The sequence below is a fragment of the Lepus europaeus genome, chromosome 23 (genome assembly GCF_033115175.1).
Source record: "Lepus europaeus isolate LE1 chromosome 23, mLepTim1.pri, whole genome shotgun sequence".
In the NCBI taxonomy this organism is placed as follows: domain Eukaryota; kingdom Metazoa; phylum Chordata; class Mammalia; order Lagomorpha; family Leporidae; genus Lepus; species Lepus europaeus.
Genome location: NC_084849.1, coordinates 25796958 through 25819454, shown reverse-complemented (window position 1 = coordinate 25819454; position 22497 = coordinate 25796958). Strand labels below are relative to the sequence as shown.

At 62.0% G+C, this 22497-nt stretch overlaps 2 protein-coding genes across 2 annotated transcripts in view; one reads left to right on the top strand and one right to left on the bottom strand.

Moving 5' to 3' along the window:
• Window positions 1–22497, top strand: part of RSPH14 (radial spoke head 14 homolog) — a 67633-nt gene that overhangs the window by 18737 nt on the left and 26399 nt on the right. The gene's annotated exons all lie outside the window — the stretch shown is intronic.
• GNAZ (G protein subunit alpha z) overlaps window positions 1–22497 on the bottom strand; it is a 46569-nt gene that overhangs the window by 7119 nt on the left and 16953 nt on the right. The window contains exon 2 of the mRNA XM_062182414.1: window positions 17947–19166. Coding sequence (XP_062038398.1) covers window positions 17947–18669 — 723 coding nt within the window. The 5' untranslated portion in view covers window positions 18670–19166. The remainder of the gene's footprint in view (window positions 1–17946; window positions 19167–22497) is intronic.

Below are 22497 nucleotides of genomic sequence, written 5' to 3'. Positions count from 1 at the left end.
AAGACACAGGAGCTGTCAAGCTTTTAGCTCTTCCTGGAACCATGTGAACCCTGGCCCTGTGCCTGCTTTGCCTCCCTGGGCAGGTGTCTCCAGGTGCCCTTTCGTGTGAGCAGAGAGGCCTGGACAGGAAGAGCCTACACTGCTGGTGTGGAAGCTGTGGAGCAGCCTGCAGGGGCCAACCCCGCTGTGCTCTGCCAGCCACCAGCTCTTAGTGGTTCTGAGCCTCAGTTTCCCCATCTGTAAGACAGGTGATGGCTAGCAGCTGGCATTCAGGGACCAGACACACACCATCTGTGACTCAGAGAAGTGACCGAGTGCAGGAAGGCGGAGGGGCAGGGCCACGGCTCACAGCAGCAGGGACCTTTGGGTCTGGAGGGGAGGAAAGGCCCAGAGATGCCAGGGACATGGTGGGTGGGTGGGCTGGGGCTGGTGGGACCAGGGCCTGCGCGCTGGTCCAGCTGGGTGGGGAGGCTCTGTCGGGCCCTAGGCTACGGTTTCCTTCCCATGGGACACTGTCTCGCTTTAGGCAAGTTTGGGAAGCCCAGCTCCATTGCCACCAAGAGCCTGAATTCAGCTTTTCACAATGGAAGCTGTGCTGTGGGACCTGAATGAGCCCCATTCACATGGACAGGGCTGGCCCCGGGCCGCCCACCCCGAGCTGAGCCACAGGGTGCCAGGCTCGGAGGGCGCTGAGGGCAGCACCCTGCCCGGAGGGGCTGGGCTTCACACTGGCCCCCTCTTGTGGTGGGAGTTTAGGGGCACCACAGGGTGGGGCATAAGTGGAGGGGTGCAGAGGTGCAGGTGATACAGGAGACACCTCCCTGCTCGGTGGCCTGGTGTCCGTGCTCGGAGAGTGCTGTCTGCCCCTCCCGCTTTCTGTCCCTGACAGAGGGAGAAGTCCAGGGCACAGGTATCCCTAGACTTTTGAGTGGGGAGAGGGTGAATGGGCCTCACCCCCATGCTTCATGGTCACAGCGGGTGCACAGAGGGTAGAGGAGCCCGTGCCTCCTGGCCCCGTGTTAGTTGTGCCCATGACCGCGGGTGGGGTGGTGAGGACAACCCAGGAAACCACCCCAGGGACAGGGTCCAAGGCCCAGGGCATGGCTTATTCTCTGTCTTCAAAGTAGCGGCAAGGGAGGGAGTGCGTGTTTCTTAGCGCAGAGCAGCAGAGAAGTCTGGGGGGGCAGGGGTGCACAGGTGGCCCTGCTGGCTGTGGGAGGCAGGCAGGGGCCACACTCAGAGGGCTCTGGACCTGGGCTCCGGGGGAAGAGGCCAGGCTGGGCCCAGCACACGGACTGTCCCATGGCTCACAGCCCTGTGCTTCTCTGGCCTGGCTGCCAAGAGTCCCTGTCAGGAATTCCTTTTCCTCTGGGGCTCCAAGCTCCCAGCAAGGCTCAGCAGGGGTAAGATCCTGGCCTCAGGACAAAGCGTTGTGGGCAGGGACACCTAGGGAGGTTGCTCAAGATGGGGCGGTGGCAGCTGCCAGCCTGGCTGGGACAGGACTGGGACACAGGGAGGTGGTGTAAGACCAGTGGGGAGGATGCTGGGAGCAGCAGGACCCCACTGGGCACGGAGCCAGGTGTCACAAGTGTCGTTCAGTCAACCGCCAAGCCTCGGCTTGCTGCCCGGAGGAGTGACAGCTGCAGGGGGGTACTGAGTGCGAGAGTTGTCCAGGTGAGGGTCAGCCTTGGGGTCAGGGTCTTGTGGGTGGCTCCCTGTGCAGTGCAGCCCTGGCCGCTTTGGAAGCTACACGATGGCAGTCGCCCCCGCCGGGGATGCTCTCCTCTCCCGGTGCCTTCACGTGGGTCCCCGGGAGCAGGGTGGTGCTGGCTGCCCTGCCTTCTCTGGGCTGCAGCCGTGTCTCTGAAGTCCCTTCCACGGTCCCTACCACTGCTACCTCATCTCCCGCAGTCCAGTCCTCATCCCCACAGGCTGTCTTCCCTTTCCAGACTCCACCCACCAGCCCCCACCCTAGCCACACAGGCAAGTGGGGGAGCAGGAGAGGGACTGAAACCAGGAACACAGCTGGAGGCGTGCTTTAGGGTGCTGGGAGAGAGAGGTAGCCCAGGAAGCCCGTGGCCTGGCCCCTAGTGCCCTGTGCAAATGTCATGAGTGGCGCCTGTTTCCTGGGGACTCTCACAGGTCTACTAAGACGATGACCATGGAGGGCAGGGGACCAAGCCTGAGACGTCCCTGGCGTCTCAGGACCCACTCCCGGTGCTGTGGCTCTGTGATCGGAGACTCTGGGCTGGAAAATGACGAGGGAGCGTGGATCTCACCCAGCCCAGCGCCTCTGGACTCAACACAAACAGGGGCGGGTGCATAGGGGCTCCCATGGCACAGCTGTTTGTTCCCTGCTGGCTGCCCATAGGAGGGGCTGGGAGGTCCCAGGTGCCACCAAATGGCATTGCTCCCTCTTCTGGGCCACAGTTCCTGCCTCAGTAGAAAAGCTGCTCCTCCAACCTGGTCGCCTGGTCTCAGTGTAGTGACCGTGTGTGGGGTACTTGGAGCGGTTTCGTGTCTCTGTGCCACTGACACTGTGAAGCTTCTCTGGACGCAACCCTGTCTCCAGGTCCTAAACACCCCAGGCACGCAGACCCTGAGCCTTTTCTGAATCTCTCTCTGCCTCCAGACTGGACTGAGTCCAGTGTGCACGCCTCCCTTGCCTGGCCTGGGCCTGGCTCTGTGGCCACAGCCACAGGGCAGCTCCTCTGGCTCAGCCACAGTCTTTGGCTTGGGAGTAAATGGGGGGGAAGTCATGTGTCCACCTGGTCCTTAAGAAGCTACAAAGCTGAGAGGGGAGGTGGAGAGAGGGTCACTCTGGTGAAACCCAAGCAGGCCAGCAGTGGAGGCCATGTGAGTCACCTCTGCTCACGCTCAGGGGGCCGGGGGCTTGGCCATTCCCAGGCAGGTGGTTACTGACTGTCACCTGCTGGAATCCTGATGTTACCCCCACCCCCCCACCCCCGCCCCGTGGGAGATGGCTTCCTGAGGGCAGTGCCCTTGTGCTTAGCTCACCTGTGCCTGGATGGAATCACTGCTGACCCCGTGCAGACAGGGGTCCATCTGCCCACACAGCTGGACCATGGAGGGTCATGGAGCTGCCCTCTGCTTGCTGGCCGTGCCCAGGTGCATGGCAGCCCCGTGGGTCTTGCCCGCACTGTGCTGCTGCTGCTGCTGGGAGGGAGGCGGTAACAGCAGCTGCCCCTCCCTCTGCAAAGCTGAGCACCCAGACGCTCGATGGCCCAATAGCCGTTTCCATGACAACCAAGGAGGCTGCCTCTACCCTCCATCTCACGCAGCTGTGATCCTAGAGCTGGCCGAGTATCCCTCCATGGGGACTGGCAGGCCGGGCTGGCCAGACCAACATCCACGCCGGCCCACTTGGGAAGGTTAGGAGAGCACAGCACCTGGGGACGGGTGGGATGCTGGGTGTCCTTGCTAGGAGGGAGCATGGGCGTATAGCCGCAGGGCGTGTCTCGCTCGCGTCACCCGTGGGCAGCCCTGATGTTTTCCCTCAGAGATGCACGAGGCTCCTCGATTTGGTGGGGAGAGGAAGCCCCCAGTGGCTTTCCTGCCACACTCCCACTTTACAGAGATGGACATGAGGCCCCTCTGTCTGGCCCTCTGCCCACCCCGAGGAGAGCCCTAGGCAGCGTGAACCACCCCCATCCCAATCCCCCACACTGGGCCATGCCCCCCATGCTACTGGCCTCAGGAACAGGGAAGTGACTGGGGACAGAGCCGGATGCCCAGGGTCACTTCCAGTCTAATCCGGTTAGCGCTTCCCTCTTCCTCCTCCTGCAAAACGAATGCTGTCCTGCCGGCCTGCAGAATTGGATTAAACGAGGCTAATGACTCAGTGAGCCCCTGGCTGCCGTGGAGCCGGTCTGCAGGGACCCTGGGGAAAGAGGCAGTGCTGGTGGCCAACCTCGGGAGCACAGAGGGGTGGGCAGTGGGTGGGGGAGGGCCTGCCTGGGCTCCCTGCAGCGCTCCCCGAGCCTGGACCCGGAGCCCACTCCTCCCTGCCCTGGTCACGTGAGTGTGCAGGATGCAGAGGCTGACGGGCATGGTCGTGCCTGCATGGAAGGCTCCGCTCTGGGTCAGACTACCCCGGGCTGGGGCCCCCTTCCCTGATCACATCCCTCTCTCCCATCAGTCCCAGGCTGTCTGCAGCCCCTGGCCCCACACGCTGTGTTATTCTGTGTCTGGCTACAGGCTTCCGAAGTGCCCACTCTGATAGCCCTGCTCTGGTTCTGGGTCAGACCCCCCCCCCCCCACTCAGCTCGGAGTTCACCTCTCTCTGAGTCCCCCCGCCCCTCCCACCCCTGGGGTTTCTGGCAGCTGTCGGTCTCCCTGGGTGACCTGCAGAAGGCAGGATGCAGCCCTAAAGGGAGGGGGGTGAGGGAAGGCATCGTCCCCGCCTCCGACCCCTACCCACCTCTACGCAGCAGCAGAGCCAGCTCTGTGGTCTCCTGCCCACCTGCTCAGCCACCAGAACCGTGCCTTGGTTCTCCTTGACCTCTGCGTTACCCCCAGAGCTCGGGCCCGGTAGCCGAGAGACAACAGTTATTTTGGGCGATGGCGAGATGAGTCACAACAGAAATGTGGTCAACAGGCAGTGATGAGGAGGCTGCAGCCCCACGTCCCCCACCCACCGGGTGCCGTCTGGGCCTTGAGAAGAGGCTGTTCTCCCGGGGAGCCCAGCCTCCCCCACACTGGCACCCCTTTCCTGGCTGCTCCCCGACACTGCACGCAGAGCAGGCCCCTCCTTGCCTGAAGGGCAGACAGGAGCAAGGGGCAGTCCTGTCTTCCCGAGGAGGGATCCACATGCCACACCCGTCCAGCAAGGATACAGGCCTGAGGGGCAGCCAGCACCACACCCTGGGAGCTGAAGGGCAGGCGGTACAGAGCATAGCGTCTGGCTGGGTGGTGGGCACTGAGCCAACTGCTGTCAGAGGAGGTGGTGGCACCCAGGCCATGGTACAGCTCAAGGGATGTGGCATGCAGAGGGCCAGCAAGATGCTGTGGGCCCTGTCCCTGTCCCGTCCTGTCTGGTAATGGCGCCTCTGGGACACTCGGAGCATGTTGGGCCTCTCCTCCCCACCGCCACCACGGCCGTCTCTCGCCCAGCCCCTTGTCTTTGCATCTGCTCCATGACTGCTCCCCAGGCTCCCTCGGCAGACTGGATGGCCTCCGCAGCCTCCCCAGCTCATTGCCAGTCACCCCAGCCCTCCACACATGGCCATGGCCGTGCTGTCCTGCATGGCTCGCTCTTTCCTTGGGTTCACGAGCTGGGTAGCTCGCTGAACTTCCCATGTGAAGCATGTTCTAGTCGTGACCCTGACCCTTGGATTCACTGCACAGCTTTTTGCACCACAGGCCCTGGTTCTCGAGATCGCTCGTCGTCTGCCTGTGAGCACAGGGCCGCCTGTCTTGGGGCGGGGGTTCTCCCCAGCTCTGCCCAGGGGTGGGGCAGATGGCAGACAGAGCCAGATGGTGTGTGCTGTAGGTGTTTGGTGTGAGAGGGGGTGTGGGTACCTGACTGCCCGTGGACCTGACCCCAGCTTCTGACACAGATGCACTACCCTAGCCTGGCCCACAGGTGATCTGGCCTAGGTTGGATGGGGAGGAGTCTGCAGGCCTCATACCTGCCCCCTACCCTGCTCCCCTGTCTTGCCCCTATGGGGACACCTCTTTCCCCAGCCTGTCCTCTGAGGACACCCCTAACATGGCTAGGCAGGCGACAGGCACCCACAGGAAGTTCTGATAGGAGTGGGGTTGGACCTCCCCCTACCCATTGCCCCCAGCAGGCCTGCCCTGGCCTTCCAGTGATAGTTTCCAGCGACAGCTGGCCTGTAGGGGGCCTCAGGGTTTAGTGGGTCAGTCTGGCAAACACTCTACATGGGTGTTGTGGTAGGCAGGTGTGCCTTCAGCTCGAAAATGATCAGGAACTGTCTGATCTGTATCTTGGCGGATGAAGCCTTGGGTTTTATTTCTGTGATTTTTGCCTTGTGCGGCCAATGCTCTGGGGTTTGGGTGTGGTGGCCATGTGACACGATCCCACGGCCGTGCTTCCCCTGAGAGGGTTTGTGTGTCCGCTGGGACACCGTGCGTGGGCCTGATGCTTGGCTTCTGCTCCCCACCCCAGCTGTCACCTGCAGAGGGACTCCCCGAGTCTGTAGGACCGCATGGTCAAAGCCGAGATTAGCAAGTGGTGTGGAAGGATTAGCAACTCGGGAGCCTCCACGTGGTGCCATCAGACTCTCCCAGGCTTGCGGTTTTCATGGGGCCCTTGACCCTACCCCAGTGTACTGCCCCTTATTGCCATCTTCTCTCCTCCCAGCCCCTGCAGCTCAGCTGCTGCCTAGGGGAGGTGGGTTGGCGGGGGGTGGGGGACACCCACGTGGCTCAGGAGTGGCCCATTTTACCCAGTACTTGGCCCTCGAGGCCTCAGGCCAGCAACAGATGGGGCTCCCTGGGGTGGGGGCTGGGCTAGGGGCATGTCTCCCCCAACCAAGTGCAGAAGCCACAGCCTTGGCCTGCCAGTGCCACGGTCCCCTCCCTTCTCGATGATGCCCAGGGACAATTGTAACGCTCATAGTAACAGCAGCAGTCCGGCCTGCCATTTCAAACAGCAAGGGCTGTTTAAACAAGATAACAGGCTGCCGGCAGAGCTGTAACTCAGGCCCTAATAGCCTGAAAAGCCCTTGTCTGAACCTGCCAGGGACAGCCGCCAGCCGCTTCCTGCCGCATGCACCAGTTCAGCCGAGGGCCATCTTGTCACCTGGCCTGGGCATTCCTGTTTGCCTGGTCTTCCCATGGGCACAGCATGGAGGGCGGGCGGCAGTGACCCTAAGTAACAGCGAGAGTGCTGCCTCCCAAGCCACCCTTGGCAGTGGGCAGCAGAGGGTCCTTGGCCTTGGAACGTGTGCTTCCCTGTGTGTCTGGCTGGGGGCCAGGGGCCATCTCTGTTGCTCTGGGCCTTAGAGGTTGTATAGGCAGTGCTCTTGGCCACCTGTTCACAGTGGCCCGTCCACTCCACTTACTCTGTGGCAACCACTACAGTGGCCACTCCTCAGCTCTGAGCTCACCAGGTACCCAGTCAGTTGTCCCGACTCCTTAGGAGCTGCGAGAGGGACAAGGGGACCCAGTGCTATGCTGCTGGCTCAGCTGGGACCTGGGCAGTCCAGACGGACACACAAGGCCTCACAGTGACCTTGAGACAGCTGGACCCGTGGTCAGCCACCCCAGGATCCCAGTGTGAGCCAGAGCTGGTGCTGTACCAGAGTACTTTCTGGGTGCCAGGGAGGGCTCCCCCCGCCTGACAGAGCGTTCCTGGGGGTCCCTGGAAACATCACACTTGGCTCTCGCTAGATCTCAGCATCAGTGACTTGCAGGATGTTAGACCTCTCCTGCTCAAAGTCCCTGGATGTGCAGAGCCCCAGGGTAGGTGTGACCCGGGAGGTAGGTGTCACATAACCAGAGGGGGTGACTCCCAGTTCTGCGACAGCAAATTCCCACAAGGTGCTTGCTGGGCGTGCTTGCTCTGCAGGGGCCTGGAGTTCCTGCGCCATGCTCCCCAGTTCCATGCCCAGGCTCAGAAAAGGCAGGTCCTGGGCTACCAGGGGACGGCGTGTAGGCTGTGGCCCCCGCATGCTCTCCCCACCCTGCTGGGGGTGGGGGGCCCACCCCATCCAAAGCCTCTGAAGTGAGAACTGTCTCTTGCTTGCTTTTGTGTTAAATCTTGCCTGCTTGATGGAGTACCCCCTGCTGTCAGTCACTGACGGGAAATTAACAAACAGCCGGACGCCCACTGTAGCCCCGCAATTGTTGACACACACAGGCCTGTGGCAGAGAGCTATAGTGCAAGGAGCCCCTATTTTCAGTTCCAGAGGGGCCCCTGGAACCTACAGCCCAACGCCACGCCTGGCACCAGTCACCAAGGTGCGCCTTGTGATGCCAGCTGCTGGGACTGCAGCCTGGGGCCCCCACCAATAGGCGCAAAGGCTGTGAAACTACCCGCAGCAGCCCCAGCCTGGGCCAGTTCCTCCAGGGACGTGAGAAACTGAGGGTGGGGGGTGGGGGAGATCCCAGCAGGGACCCTCTCTGCTTGTGGCAAGAAGGATTTAAGAAATGCGCCTCTTCTAAAAATCGTGCTCGAGTTATCACCGTCCTAACGCGGGCCTTTGCGCCTGTGGTTGGGCAGAGATGAGGGGTGACATGAGCTCGGCCTTCCCAAGTCCCAGGGCCCAAACCCCAGATCTAAGCTGGGGGATTTCCGAGGCCTGGGGACGTTCTGCTCCTGGCCCTGACATCCCTTGCTGTGTACGCTCAGGGGCAGCTGGAGGCTTCACCCTGTGCGGAATGCAGCGACTTCCGTGGTTGTGAGGGCTGGTGGGGCCCTTCGGAGGAGCTGCGGGTGGGGTCAGGGCACCAAGGACGAGGGGGCTTCCTGCCTTTACTGAGCAGCTGCTCTAGGAGAGATGGTGACTTCTGTGGCCCTGGGCGATGGCCTGGTCACAAGCAGTGGTTGAGAGGTCTCCTGGGGAGGCTAGGGCACTGCACAGCTACCCCCAAGCCCCCAGCAGCAGCCGGTGTTTGCAGGAGGACGCCTCCCTGGCTGTGCCGTCCCCTCTCTGGGCTTCGGTGGGAACAGGCGCCTGCTGATGACTTGTGGAGATAACACCTGGACAGGGACCAGGGCTTAGACTCCAGAACATCCCCAAGGCTGCCACGTTTATGCCTTAGGCGGCAACTGACCAGTGCACCTGTTAAGAGTCACGTAGTGGGTTGTGGGCAGCAAGAAAGACTAACGTGCAGGGCAGAGAGCAGAGTGTGCTTCTGCGGCACTGTTACCATCGGCAACATGGCCCCACCAAGGCTGGTCATCCGTAGCCTCATTTACAGACAGGGTCCAGAGCCTACATGCTTCACCAGGAAGACTGTCCTAGACCTTGGGTCATGTGGTCAGCATCACTGCCCCCTGGGTGGATCTGCAAACAACTTGCCCCGCTCCACTCTCGAACTCCCCTGTATCACTCATGGCTGCCCGAGCTGTCCTCCCAGGTGGAGCATGGATGGGTCAGGATGTTATCTGGCCAGGCCACAGGTGGACAGGGCCCAACAGGCAGAGAACGCATGATGAGCAGGGTCCAGGGGGGCGCTGAGAGTGGATGGGGTGGCTGGCCCCAGCTAGGACCTCGGAGCCATGGAGGGTGGGTAGCAGGGCCTGCCTTAGCAGCTTTCCTGGGGACAAAAGCACTGGGCAGGGACATGGTCATGGCACAGGGCAAGAGTGAGCCCAGAAGCCAGGCTGGCGTTTCTGGCTACCCTAGGGAGTGGGTACTGTCAGGCGAGATGCCGGATACAAGGGAATGGATCCCTCCCTGTCCAGCAGAGACAAGGGGCTACGATGTCCCTGGGAGAGACTCGTCCTGTGCCAGGTCTGATGCCCCAGCATACTTGCCCTGAGACCCCCCAGGCCAGGTCCTGCTAGGTCTGAGCATCAGAGGAGAATGCGACAGCCTCACTCTGGATGCCCCCTCAGCCAGCACAGTCCCATTCCTGATTCTTGTGCAGCTCTGAGGCCCCCTATGATGCTGTATCCTGAGGGGCACTGGTGCTCCGGTCCTGGGCAGTCCACGGCAGGCTTGGGGGAGGAGGGACCCGGCTTTCTCAGATTGTTCTGGGGACCCTAGCTCGCTGGGGCCATGTGTACCCCAGCACCTTGACCTTGGTCGGCCTCATGCTGTGTATAGACTGGAGACACTCCCTTGTCCTGTGGGGCTCACGGCAGTCTCCTGTGAGATGAACATTAAATGGCTGGCAGGCTCTGTAGCAGGCAGGTACCATGGTCCCTACAGGCCTGTGGCGGGTCCCACAGCCACCACTAACCAGGCCACTGGGGCCAGGAGAGGCTCCCCGACTGCTGAACCTGTCAGGGTCTAACCCCCAGGCCTGGTACGCTCCACCACAGTGCCACTCAGTCACGACCACGCAAGGGCAGAAGAAGGTACACTGTTAGAGGCTTTCTGTCCACCTTCACCCACAGTTAGTCCCATGTGAAAGCTAAGTAAGCTCATCCAAATAGACTGAGCAGGGGTTGGGGCCATGTCTGGCCGGCCTCTGCCCCTCTTGCCTTCTACAGCCCCTTCCTTGGGCAGCTGAGGCTCCGGTTTCTTTCCTGGATGGCCATCGGTAGGAAGCACCCAAGAACCAGATGTAGCCTAGCCACTGCCAGAGTGCTCTCTTTGGGGCTGTTTCCTGGGATACCAGAGCTTCTGGGGAACACCAAGGGGCCGGGTTTCCAGCTCCCCTTCCCTAGGGAGGTCCTGTGGGGTGGCCATTCATCCATGGTCATTCCTCCAGTTAGGCCAAGCTGCCCTGGAGGCTCAGGGCCTCCTCGGTCAGGACACGGCTAGGGGTTACCACGGGGCACAGAGAGGGTGTGCGGATACTGTCCCTGGGTTGGACTTGATGGGGAGCCTTAGGACATGGGCTCGGGGTCCCAGTGACTGGTTTTATTATGAATAAAGTCAAAGTGTGTGAGCTGAGGGGACATCCACCAGGGCTGTGATGAAGGGACTGGGGTGAGCTGCAGTCCAGGCTTTCAGGCCGGCCTGCACTCTGTGCTGGCCAATACTAGATGCCCAGACCCTTCTCCTCCCCAGCCAAATGCAACTCTGATTCCACCAGGAAGTGTAGACGGTGGGGACCCAGGGGGCCTGAGGGAGCCCATTCAGATGGAGGTCAGCACAGCAGTCTTTTGGGCCTGAAGGGCCGACTGCGGTGCCCACTCCCACCCTCACCCACTCTCTCTGCAGCCTTGGTGACCAGGGGCCTCCAAGCCAGCAAGACTCCAAGTGCTGTCAGTCTCCACCCTGGAGCCTTCTCTGGATAAGTGGAAAAATTGTTTTCCAGGTCTTGGATTATACAAATCTTGTAAAATAGTTAACACGCTGCACCTTAAAGCCCGAAGCTCGTGTGATGCATCGGGTGAGCTAATGTGCTCAGGAGGGTAATTACCCGTTGGCCGGGGCAGGGAACAACGGTCTTGGAGCTCCTGGGGCAGCTTGGAGAGGGGCATATTTGTGGGCACTTGGCAGTCACCGGACAGAGTGTGAGGCGCCCAGCCTGGGAGTGGGAGATGTGTGTGACCCCCCCGCTCCACCCTCATGGAGTGTTTGGGCAGCCATGCCGCCCACCTCCGTGGTGCTGGGTCTTGGGTGTGGTCCAGCTCAACGCAGGGCACCCAGTGCCATGGCTCACCTTGTACTGTGCTCTCCACTGCCCCCACCCCCCAAGCAGCTCCCTTGGTGCTGCCTTCCCTGGCCCCCCATGTTGGCCAACGACAGAGTACAGCCCCAGCTCTGAGGTTGCTTCTCTGGGCCTCTAGGGAGAGTGGGAGGGGCCCGGACAAGCGTGGAGCCAACTTGGGCAAACCACCTTTCTCCAGTGGCCCAGATGTGGACAGGGCCAAAGTTGGGAATCACAGGGGAGTCCCAGGAGAGGGCTGAGAGCGACAGAGATAAGGTCGCTGTCTGTCTCTGCAAAAGGACGCACACAGTGAATGCTGAAATCCACCAGTAACCTGGCCTGATCAGGGAGTTGCAGCTGGACTGGCAGCTTGGCGTGGGGACGTGGGGCTGGCTTGTAATGTCAGTGTTTGTGGAGTAACTACTCCACCAGGCGGCTCTGAGGCCATCAGGACGACGTGGAAGGGGCGCGGCAACTTGGTAAAAATCGAGAGACTAATGTGGTACCTGTGCCCACCTGTGCAGGGTGCGAGCTGCCCTTCCCCACCCGGCACTGAAGGGTGCTGGCTTACTGGCACTAGGCCAAGACACTGACCCCTGTCTGCCTGCCTGGCCCAGCTGCAGTCCTGCTAGCCTCACGAGTCCAAGGTGGACGCCCCGTGTGGATCATGTGAAGGCATGTGGCAAAGGCATCACAGTGGTGCTCAGGGACAGCCTGTGCCCAGCCTGGTGGTCTCAGTGACAATGTGACATGCGGATAAGGAGGTGGGAGTAAATGAAAAAGTCCCGTTGGATTCCCAAGGCTTCGTCGTGTAGGTGGGGGCTGATGTCGGGGCAGGGAGATGCTGAGCCCGAGCCGGGGCCCAGCTTGCTTATCGGCTGCTGTCTTACCAAGGACCCACTCGGTGCAAGGAGCCACCACACTAAAGGGGCTCCCGGAAACACCCAGTGACGGGAAGGGGAGATGGAGTGAGTTGCTACTGTCAGGTCTCCACGCTCCAGTTCCCCCCTGGGAGTACAGAGAAGGAAGTCCCAGCATGAGGACCTGAAACACCTGCGGACAAGTGCCCAGGGCCTCAAACAGGGGCTCGGATGTGCTGTGTTCTCCTCTTCCTCTGCCCCTCCCAGGCTGGAGTCAGCACTCCATGGGGACTCACAGGAAGCCCGGGACCCTGGGTAAGCAGACACCCACCACCCCCTGAGCAGGGTCCACAGGCTGAGTGGCCCTGGGCCCACTCAAGTGAGATGGCTGCAGCCCAGGTCAGGGCTCAGACGAGGCAGTGAAGCTGAGGACCTCAGACTGGGGGAGCTGGCAGCCAAGTGGTACAAGGCCTACTCTCAAGTGCTGTGGGTATGGGCCTGACGGCCACCTGGCTCCCTTGAGAAGGATCTCAGGTCACAGAGGTAACCAGTCCAGACTCAGAGGGGAGTCAGGAGGGAGGGACTGTGGCTAGCTGAGGCCTGCATCTGCCGCAGGTGGCACCATCAGGCCCTGATGCAGGCCTGGCTCCGTCTCCTGCCTCTGTGAAGCTCTCCGGAGCTGGGCTGCCTCCAGCATCTCCCATAGCCCAGCCCCGCCTCCAGCTCTGCCCTAGGAGGTCTGCATGTCCCAGGGTCATGATGATTTGTAGGCATCACAAAGTCCGTGTGGCCCCGGCCCATCACAGGATCAGAGGGTGCTGCTGGGAAATGCGTACCTGGCAGGGGAAGGGCGGTGGGCTCCTGGCAGGACCCCTGGCATGGGACAGTGTTGCTGGAACTAGGTCTTCAGCCAGGTCAGGAGCAGGGGACATGCTGGGGCTCCCTGTGGTCCTGTCACTGACTGGTCCCAGGAGGTGGTGGGTAGGGGTGGTGGCAGGCAGTGCCAGCTCTGACGGCCACTCATGCCTTCTGAGCCTCGCTGTGACTGCCCTCGACCCTTCCCAAAAGGAGGCTGGCCACACGGCAGCCCAGAGTAGAGACCCACCCTGGAGCACCCTGTACCCAGAGGTCGTGGGGCTGGCTGGGTAGGGAGGCAGCTGCTGGGATCCCCAGGAGGCAGTGTAGAGCCCTCCTGAGAGCCAGGGACATTGATGGGATCTCTCTGAGCCTCGGCTGCTCATCTGCGGGCCGGCTGACCGGGAACAATGAAGGACACGTTGGATGCACACCTGGCTGACTCCAGTCTGTAATCTCTTCCTGGGGGCAGATATCACTGGCTCCGTGATCAAAAGGTGAAAGTCCATCTTACTACTGCGGAAGCCCGTGTTACCCTTAACACGCCAATCCAGGACGCAGCTGTCTGAAGCACTGGACAAGCTCTCTGTTCAGGCTAAGTGACAAACCACAGAGCTAGGGTGGCAGGACAGCCTTGGGAAGGCCCCCCTCAGAGGCACACTGCAGGCACTCCTGTCAAGAGCTGGCACCCATGGGGTCTTGGGGGCTCCAGTAGCCCCACACCCAGAAGCCAGGACCCTGCACCCCCAGCTCTACCTGAGCAAGCTGGCCTCCTGAGCACCTACTGCATGCATGCCAGGCCCTTTGCCATCAGCACAGGCCATTCAGTGTAGGTATGGACCTTGTCCTCAGGACGTGAGGGCCCGAGGACAGGGGCCAGGACTGGGCAGAGGCCAGCTGCCTGGATTCTGGCTGCCACAGCACCCCCCCATCTGCAGAACCTGGCCTCTCCGCCCCCTATCCCCGTGGGACCCTCCTTGGCACATGTTGAACAGCTGTCTCTCAGATAAACAGCATGGCCACCAGGCCTCCCAGGGTGAGCCCTGTTGTGGCCCAGCTGGCTGCCAGAGGTTCCAGATGAAAGCAAAACAGGGGATACCCCTGGGAACAGCTGTTTGCTGGCTCAGGAAGGAGGGCCGCGTGGCCCCAGCGGCATGAGGGTTTGTGGAGACGATGCCATGGCTGTGCTGGTATGTCCCCCCAAGCTCCTGTGCTGCCAGTAGAGTCAGCTCATCCTCATCTCCAGCCCTCAGCCTGGGTCCTGTGCCTGCACAGCAGCTACACAGCAGGTGCACAGCAGGCCTGCCACAGAGCAGAGAATGCTGACAGCCCCACTGGGAAATGGGCAGGGAGCTCCCTGTGTTCCCACAGGAAAACACTTGGCCCCTTGGAAGGATGCCCCTCCACTCAGCGCCGGCAGAGTTCACTCGCAGGTGTAGAGGGCAGAAGTTTGCAGGCGAGCGCCCGTCTCCCCAGGGCTCCCAGCAAGGGTGCTCAGGGCCCACCTATCTCCCAAGAGGCCTCTGGTCATCTCCTGCATTCGTCCCTCCACATGGGCTAGTAGGTGCCAGCTCTTCCGCTTTCCCATGGTCCTCCTGGAGCCACAGCCTGACCCCATCTCTGTCGACTGCCTCCTGTGTCAGGGCACTAAGGAACGGCAGAGCCCTGGGCTGAGTGAGGAGCCTGTGGTGGGTCGCTGGGGGCCATTCTGATGCAGGTGGGGGTGGTGGGGAGTGGACAGGTAGCTGGCGCCACCCCTGTGCCTGAGCCTCAGCGTCCCCGACAGTGACGACAGGTGCTGCTGCCGCCCCCCCCTCCCCGGATGTGGCCAAGACCCGCAGGGCTCCTGTCTCTGCCGTTGCCATGGTCCACGGACGCCCTGGAATCTGCCTTCCTCTCCTCCATGGTACTGCCCTGAGCTCACTGCAGCCCTCACGCCCAGGAACTCAGAGACACTGACGCCTCTCCTTGGCAACGTGCTGACGCAGAAGCCGGCGGGCGGGCGAGCAGGAGGGCAGGGGGGCTGTGGCTCCTTCGCCAGGCGTGGGGGGCCGGGGGGGAACCGCCAGCCTCCGGCAGAGGGGAGGCAAGGCCTAGGGAGCTGCATAAGGAAGGCCAGCTCTGCAGGAGCCACGTCCAGAGCCTTGGCGCTGCGCCCCAAGTTTCATTTGATTTTTTTGCAAAAATGAGTGCGGCCTTTTGTTGGCTGACTCGCCTTTCGCAGGGCTGGGAGGATGGTGCAGGACCTTCTAAAAGGAGAAGGCAGAGGCTGGCAGCTCGTCCTGGCCCCCCGTGCTGCGCTGGCCCTGGCCGGGCTGGGGGTGGGGGCGCGGGGAGGGCAGGGAGCGGACAGGCAGGCCCTGGCTGGGAGGAATCACGGGAGGGTATTGTCTTTCCTCAGCAGCCTGTTTGTTTTCCATCCCCAGATATTGCTGGTAGAGCATGAAAGGTCAGATCCATTTGGAATCCAGTGAATTTCCAGCCTCGCTTGGGTTTCTCATCCAGAATTTCCTTTTCTGGTGAACAATCACTTCCCCAGGCCTGTGGAGACTGGGGTGGTGGGGCTGGAGGGGGGGGTGTGTGCCAGCTGGCTGTTGGGTCCTCCAGTCAGAAAATGCCCTGATACCCTGGACCCTGGCCTCACTGATCCCCATGGCCTGCTGGGGGATCAGCACATGGTGGCTCCCCTCGGGGACAGAGGTGGAGGCTGCTGGAGACACGAGGTCCCATGAGGCCCCACCCAGAGCCTGCTCCTAGGCGTTTGCTCAGATACGAGGTCGACCGACCCACCCTGCAGTGGACGGCTACGTGGGAGCAACATGCACGCGCCAAGCTGGAGCCAGAGAAGCCTCCTACGGAGATGTCACTGCGCAGAGACCCAAAGGATGGGGCCACGGGGTCGCAGGCAGGGAGAAGGATGGTCACGAGCTAAGGCTGGACAGAGCAGTGCTATGGGAGCAAAAGGATTTGATGCTGGCCAGAACAGGGCGCAGAGAGACAAGGTGGCGGGCGTGGCCTTGGGCCCGTCTTGGAGGACACCTGTGGCCTCCTCAATGACAGATGCAGAGAGTGGAGGACACACTCGAGGTTTTGCATGAGACACAGGACCCACGCGGGGCCCAGCTGTCCTGCCCAGGCGTCCACACAGGCTCCACGGACACAGGCCACCCAAGGATAGGCCTGGGAGCCAGGCCCAGTGCCCAGGGAGTTGACCATGCCCACCCTGACAGGCCTGGGAGACCTTGGAGCATGGGTTCTCACTGGCCGCAGGGCATAGCAGAAATGGGCAGAAAAATCCCAGAGAGCCGACCCCCAGAGCCTGAGTGACTGGCAGCTACCATTGCACTGTCCCTGGGCACAGCCTGGACACCTCGTGTTGCCTCACGGCGGGGTCTGCCTGCAAGGGCGTCTCGTCAGGAGAGCCGGACCTGTTCATCTGCTGGGAATACATGCGCTGCTGAAGTGGGGGCAGCTGGAGGAGCAAGAGGAGCTGGAGCCTGAGAGACCACTGGCAGACACGGCGGAAGCCGCAGCTTGCCCTGCCTCCTGTGGACACAGCATTGCAGTGCATAGCCTCTCCTACCGTGAACACCCTCCACACCTGGGCACCATGCCACGCAGGCCCCCAGATGGGTGGTGTGGAGGGGGAGGCGAGCCCTGACCCCAGAGCCACAGATCTTGCTTGCCCAGCACCACAGCCTCCTTGTGGGGGGGGGGGGGGAGCACAGGCCGAAACTCAAACCCTTGGGTGAATCCAAAGAACAAAGTCGCCACCTGCCTTCACAAGTCCCTGTCACCCGCCCCAGAGGCTCCCAAGCTGGACCCTCCATGTCCTCTGAACCCTGGGGCATCCACAGCCATGCCCAGCTCCTCAGAGGTCAAAGGGCAAATTCTGGGTCCTTGCTCAGTGCTTCTGCCTGGCACAAAATCTCCACAGAGCAGCCCATCCCCTGGCCGGCCCTGGCCGGGCCCATCCCTGTCTGGCTACATGGTTCCCATGGCTGTGACTCCTGGGCACCTGGGGAAATTGTGGGTACCTCATGTGCTGGGCCTTCTGCCTCCACTAGGCCTGTGCATCCTGCCCACCCCCTGCCTGCCAGGGAGCTAGCTCCCCAGCCTCTGCAGCAACTCCCCTCACAAGCCGCCAGGATAGCACTGGGCCTGGGTTTCCCTCAGGCCAACCGTGCCCCCCCCCCCCCCCAACAGTAGTTTTCAACCTGAACAGAGGGCTCTGAAGAATCCTGACACTGGCTGTGCCTCCTCCTCCCACCAAGTTCCCACCATCAGGACCCCCAGTCAGGCCCTAGCGCCCTGAGGTTACACTTTCCCAACAGTTACCAGTCCCACCACCGCCATCATGGATTTACATCATGGATTTGCCAAACTGCTACAGAGACCAACACCGGACGCATGGCTGGGCCTTGTCCTCTCTCCCCCTGCGGATTCTGAGGCCTGTGAGAGTTGCTGTGGCCAAAGCAACCAAGGCCCACGAACATCAGGAGGGCAGTGCCATTCGTGCCCACCGAGGGGGCAGCTACAGTTGATAGGGGCTGGGCCTTGTTCTGTGGAGCAAAGGGTGTTCCTGGCATTTGGAAGGTGCCAGAGCTTCCAGAGCCAATCAGGGCCTGGCCAACTAGGTCGGAGCAGGCCAAGGTAGCTATGAAGAGCTGGTGGTGCAGGAAACCTGTAAGAGCCCAGTATGACGCTGCCCACCAGGGGTCCTCCTCTGGGGCTGACATCCTGGCAGGAAGAGGGAGTCCAAGACTCCCTGGTGCCCTCAGCACCCACAGAGCTCCATTGCGCTCCTGAGCACAGCACGAGGGGCAGGTCACCCCCACCTCACCGGAGGCCCTCCCACCCCCAGCATCATGCGGCTGCATCAGTTCCTCTCCCTGCCCCATCAAATGTGCCTGCTCCCCAGAGACTCCCGGCAGCAGGAACGAGCAGGAGTCAAGACCCCAGCCTCACTCACCGTCTGGTTGTCCTCGTACAGCCTCAGGTCGTAGCCGCTAAGCTCCACGCAGAAGATGATGGCCGTGACCCCCTCGAAGCAGTGGATCCACTTTTTGCGCTCCGACCTCTGCCCACCCACGTCCACCATCTTGAAGGTGAGCTCCTTGAAGGTGAACTTGTTCTCCACGATGCCCGTGGTCATGTCCCGGGAGCGCAGGATGTCTTCGACGGTGGGGATGTAGTCGGGCGCGGCGATGCGCTCCAGGTCATTCAGGTAGTAGGCCGCATTGTCCTCCAGGTGGTACTCGCTGGAGCGGCCGAAGCAGGCCTGGGCCCCGGGGTCCGCCCACAGCCGCCGCATGACCCCCAGCAGCTCGGGGGTGATCTCGCCCTTGCTCTCCGCGGGACCCGTCAGCGCGAACAGCTGTACAGCGTCGTAGGCGCGGTCGGGGTTGTGGAAGTCGATCTTGAGGGCGGCCAGGGCCCGGATGATGCGGGTCAGTGAGTCGATGGCGTTGTAGATGATCAGGGGCTTATACTCCTTGCAGGCCTCCAGGTTGAAGCCGCCACTGTGGATGATCTTCATCTGCTTCACGATGGTGCTCTTGCCCGAGTTGCTGGTGCCCAGCAGGAGCAGCTTGATCTCGCGGCGCTGCCGCTGGCTCTCGGAGCGCAGGTGGCGGTCGATTCTCCGGGACCGCCGCGCTGCCTCTTTCTCCTCTGAGCTTTGCCGACATCCCATGGTCCGGCAGTGGCGGGCCCGGACGTGGGGCACGGGGCAGGGCGCCTCTCCCTCACCCGCTCTGCGCCTCACTAGGGGGAGGAGACGGCCACAGTGTGTGTGTAGGGAGGGGCACTATAAGGCAGGACAGTGCACCCTCGGGGTGCTCAGTGCTGGTGGGGGGGCTGGGTGGTGCCAGGCTGCAGCCCCTGCCCCAGCGCGTCTTCTCCAGCCGGCATGGCGCTTGTGCCGCGGGGCGGTAGCCGCACCCTCCCCTCTAGCTCCACTCCACCTCCCTGGGCAGCAGCGAGGCCTGACTCCCAGCAGTCATTCCCTGTCCTCGGCCGACGGGGTGGGGGGAGAAGCTGGCTGCTAGCGCCTGCCTAGGCTGCTGCCGTCTGGCCGCTGGTTGCTGTGGCGATGCTGCTAAGTGCGGCTGGAGGGCTGGCCACGGCCACCGTGTGTGCTCCCTGCAGCCCCCCTGCCTCCGGCTCCCGGCCACGCATCCGGCCTTTCACCTGCCAAACACAGAGAAAAGTGTGAGTGGCCCGCCCAGGCCCTTGCGGCCCCACCTCGGCCTGAACAAGGAAGCGGGCCCTTTGGGAAGGCAGAAAGCGGAGCAGCTGAGGCCGGCTCAGAAAATCAGCTGGGAGCAATTCATCAACGCCCCACTCCTCCGCGGAGCGCTGCAGGGTTGGTGTCCAGACCACAGCAAAACAAACACTCCTGGCTGCCGCCGCGCCCCACTGCCCTCCCAGCCGGCCCAGCGTGTCCGCAGCCAGGTGCGCAAAAAGAGAGCAGCAAGTGTGTGAGGTGTGTGCCCGCCCCCATGCCACGCTCACCTCCCTGCCCCTCCCTGCCCACCGGACCTGGCTGACTCCGCCCTCCCTGAGCCGCTGGCCCTGCATCTGGCTGGGATTCAGTTAGGCAAGCACGCTGTGAGCAGCCCCTGACCTCTCCTCTGACGGTGCTGGCTGTGGCCCTGCCGGCCCCCAAATGCCAGGCCCAGCATTAACTGGGCACCTCCCTGGTCCTCACCGCCTCCTGCAGGAGCTGGGACACTGCTTCTCGCACAGGGCAGGAGATGTGCCCCAGGAAGGAGCAGAGCAGATGCAGGGCTCAACACAAGGGGTGGTGGTGCTTCAGGCTGTGGGTACCACCCAGGGTGCACAGTGCACAGCAGCTAGGGGTCAGGCCTGCCCGTATGAATGGGGACCACACTTCTGGTGGCGTGAGGTGGCAGGAGGCTGCCACTGAGGCAGGGGCCAGAGGGAGGGCCTGGCCTGGGTGGCGCACTGTGGTCAAGTCCATCTGGGAAGGCAGGAGAGGCAGTCACTGAGTGCAGGGCCTCCCTGGGCCCAGGTTTAATCTTTCACTGATCTGACCCCGCTTGGCCACCAATGAGCAACAGCTGTGGCACACGTGGTGGGGGCTGGGCTGTGCAGTTACTCTCCTCGCTGGCCACCTGTTGGGTGGGATGCCCAGGATGCTTCCTTGACCTACCGGTAGGCAGGGCCAGTCCATTCTCAGATCTTGGGCTTTCGTCTATGACCGGGAACCCAGAGTAGTCCCTGCCCTCATGTATGTATTTTTTAGATTAATTAATTTGAAAGAGCAAAGAAAGAGAGAGAGAGAGAGAGAGAGACAGAGAATCTTCCATCTGTTGATTCACTCCTCAAATGGCCTCTTAACAGCCAGGTCTGGGCCAGGCCAAAGCCAGGAGCCAGGAACTCCATCCGGTTCCCCCGTGTGGGTGGCAGGGGCCCAAGTACTTTGGCCATCCTCTTCCACTTTCCCAGGTGCTTTAGCTGGGAGCTGGATGGGAAGCAATGCAGCTGGGACTCGTAACTGGTACTCCAATATGGGCTATTGCTGTTGTGAGTGGAGGCTTAACCCGTGGCGCCACGGCGCGCCACGATGGCCCCACCTGCATACCTGTTGATTTCCTCCCCCGACCTTTGTCCCTGCCAGGCTGCTCTGCGAAGGTGAGCATTCACCTCACCAAGCTGCTGGCAGGATGGGGCAGGGGGGCCCCAGACAGACAGACCCCAGCAGCTGCAGACCTCCCCCCCAATCCCCATCTCCACTGCCAAGTGTGAGTCTAAAACCCAACCTGCCCAGACCGGCCTCAGCTCACCCCCGTGTTGCACGCTGGGACCCTCATCCTCCCAGCTGTCATCCATGCCCCCTCCCCCTGTCCCTTACCCCTCACAGACCTTCACCCACTCCTCCCAGCAATTCTCCCGGGGCCCAGCTGCCTCCAACAGCAGGGCCACAGGTGTCCCAACCCCCATCCCGTCACCTCCTCTGCCCTGGCCTCTCTCTAGTTCCTCCATAGCAGCCCTCAGTAAACGCGTGATCTACATGACCTTGTGCTGGTGTCACCTCCTGCCCGGGCTGAGAGTGCCAGGAGAGCAAGGCCTGTCCTGGCCTTGTCCTGCCTCTCCTTTCCCCGCTTGGAGCAGCGCGGTGCCCTGAACAAAGAGTGGCCTCAGTGAGCACTGGTGGTGGTGGGGGTATGGGCTGGGGGGCAGCCTGCAGGCCTACAGAGGTTAGGGAGCCTTCTCCTTTCTCTGCAGCCCTCCAGGGGGCGAAGTTTGGAGAAGGGGCTGCATCAGAGAATGGCCCGGCAACACCTGTGCTGGGAGCGAGCGCTGATGAAAAGGTCATTCAGTCCAATCCCCAAAAGACGGGAAACTATGTTCTCCTGAGAGTGAGTCAACCCCGACTCTGGCACAGAGCGGGTGTCCGAGGAGAATCTGCCTAAAGGAGCTGCATACATGATACATACACTGTGCATAAGCACACGTGTATTTGCACACACACGCACAGGATAGCCTGCAGGTGGAGGTCTGGGACGTTTTCCCCGAGTGGCGACGAGTTCTGGGTTGTGGAATCACAGGGGATTTTCTGTGTGTGTGCGCGTGCATTTGACTGTATCTCCTACGTTTCTGTGAGCTGCGTCATGGCCCTAACAGGGCCCTGTCACTCAGCGTCCATGGGCTCGCTTCTGTCATGGGCCGTCTGTGTATGGGGGAGGGACACTGTGGCTGTTCCCTTGTCCTTGCTGGTGACCAACAGCCCCCGGGGGTGGGACGGTGTCTCAAGCCTCACCCTGGTCTGGGACAGCCCTTCCAGTGCAGCTGCCGTGGGGCACCCAGCGCTCCGCCCGCCAGCGCTGTCATCCTAGCAGGGCTGTCCCCGCCCTCCCTCTGAAGGCTGCGTCCAGCCTGGCTGGGGGAGATAGGATCCCTTCTTGGTCAGCATCAGTTCTTCTCAGTTTCCTGATTCACAATCTGAGGCCCAGCCAGGCTCCAGGCGCGACCGATTCTCACAGCCTGCCAGTGTCAGGGCCAAAGGTCACTCACGATCAGCTCCTTCCCAGTGAGCTTTGCTCCCGTTTGCCCCCAGGACAGGGCAGAGCTGCCCCTGAACAGTGAGCCAGTCCCTGGCAGGTCCCTCTCACACCCAAGCTCCAGCTCCCTGAAACGTGGGTCTGGGGGCCTCACCAGGCTTGGCACAGGCTGTTCTCTGCAGAGCCTGCTTAGCGTCTGTGACTTCTTGCAGGTCTTCACTGGTCAGCTGCCACACAGCCACCTCCCCCACGGTGGGTGCCGCTCGCTCCTGCGACCTGCGCTTCTGCACCCCGTCTCTCCTGCCAGGCTGGATTTCCTTAAAAGTGGGGTGGCCATGTCAGTGCTGATCCTGGCCCCACCCCACCCTGTGGTGTTGGGCGGCTCTGGGCTGGCCTCCAGCTCTGAGCCGGGCAGGGCATCCGCTCAGGGCTCAGCTCCTACCTCCGCCCAGTCCATGTGGGTAACAGAGGGATAACCTGGCGACTGGACATGC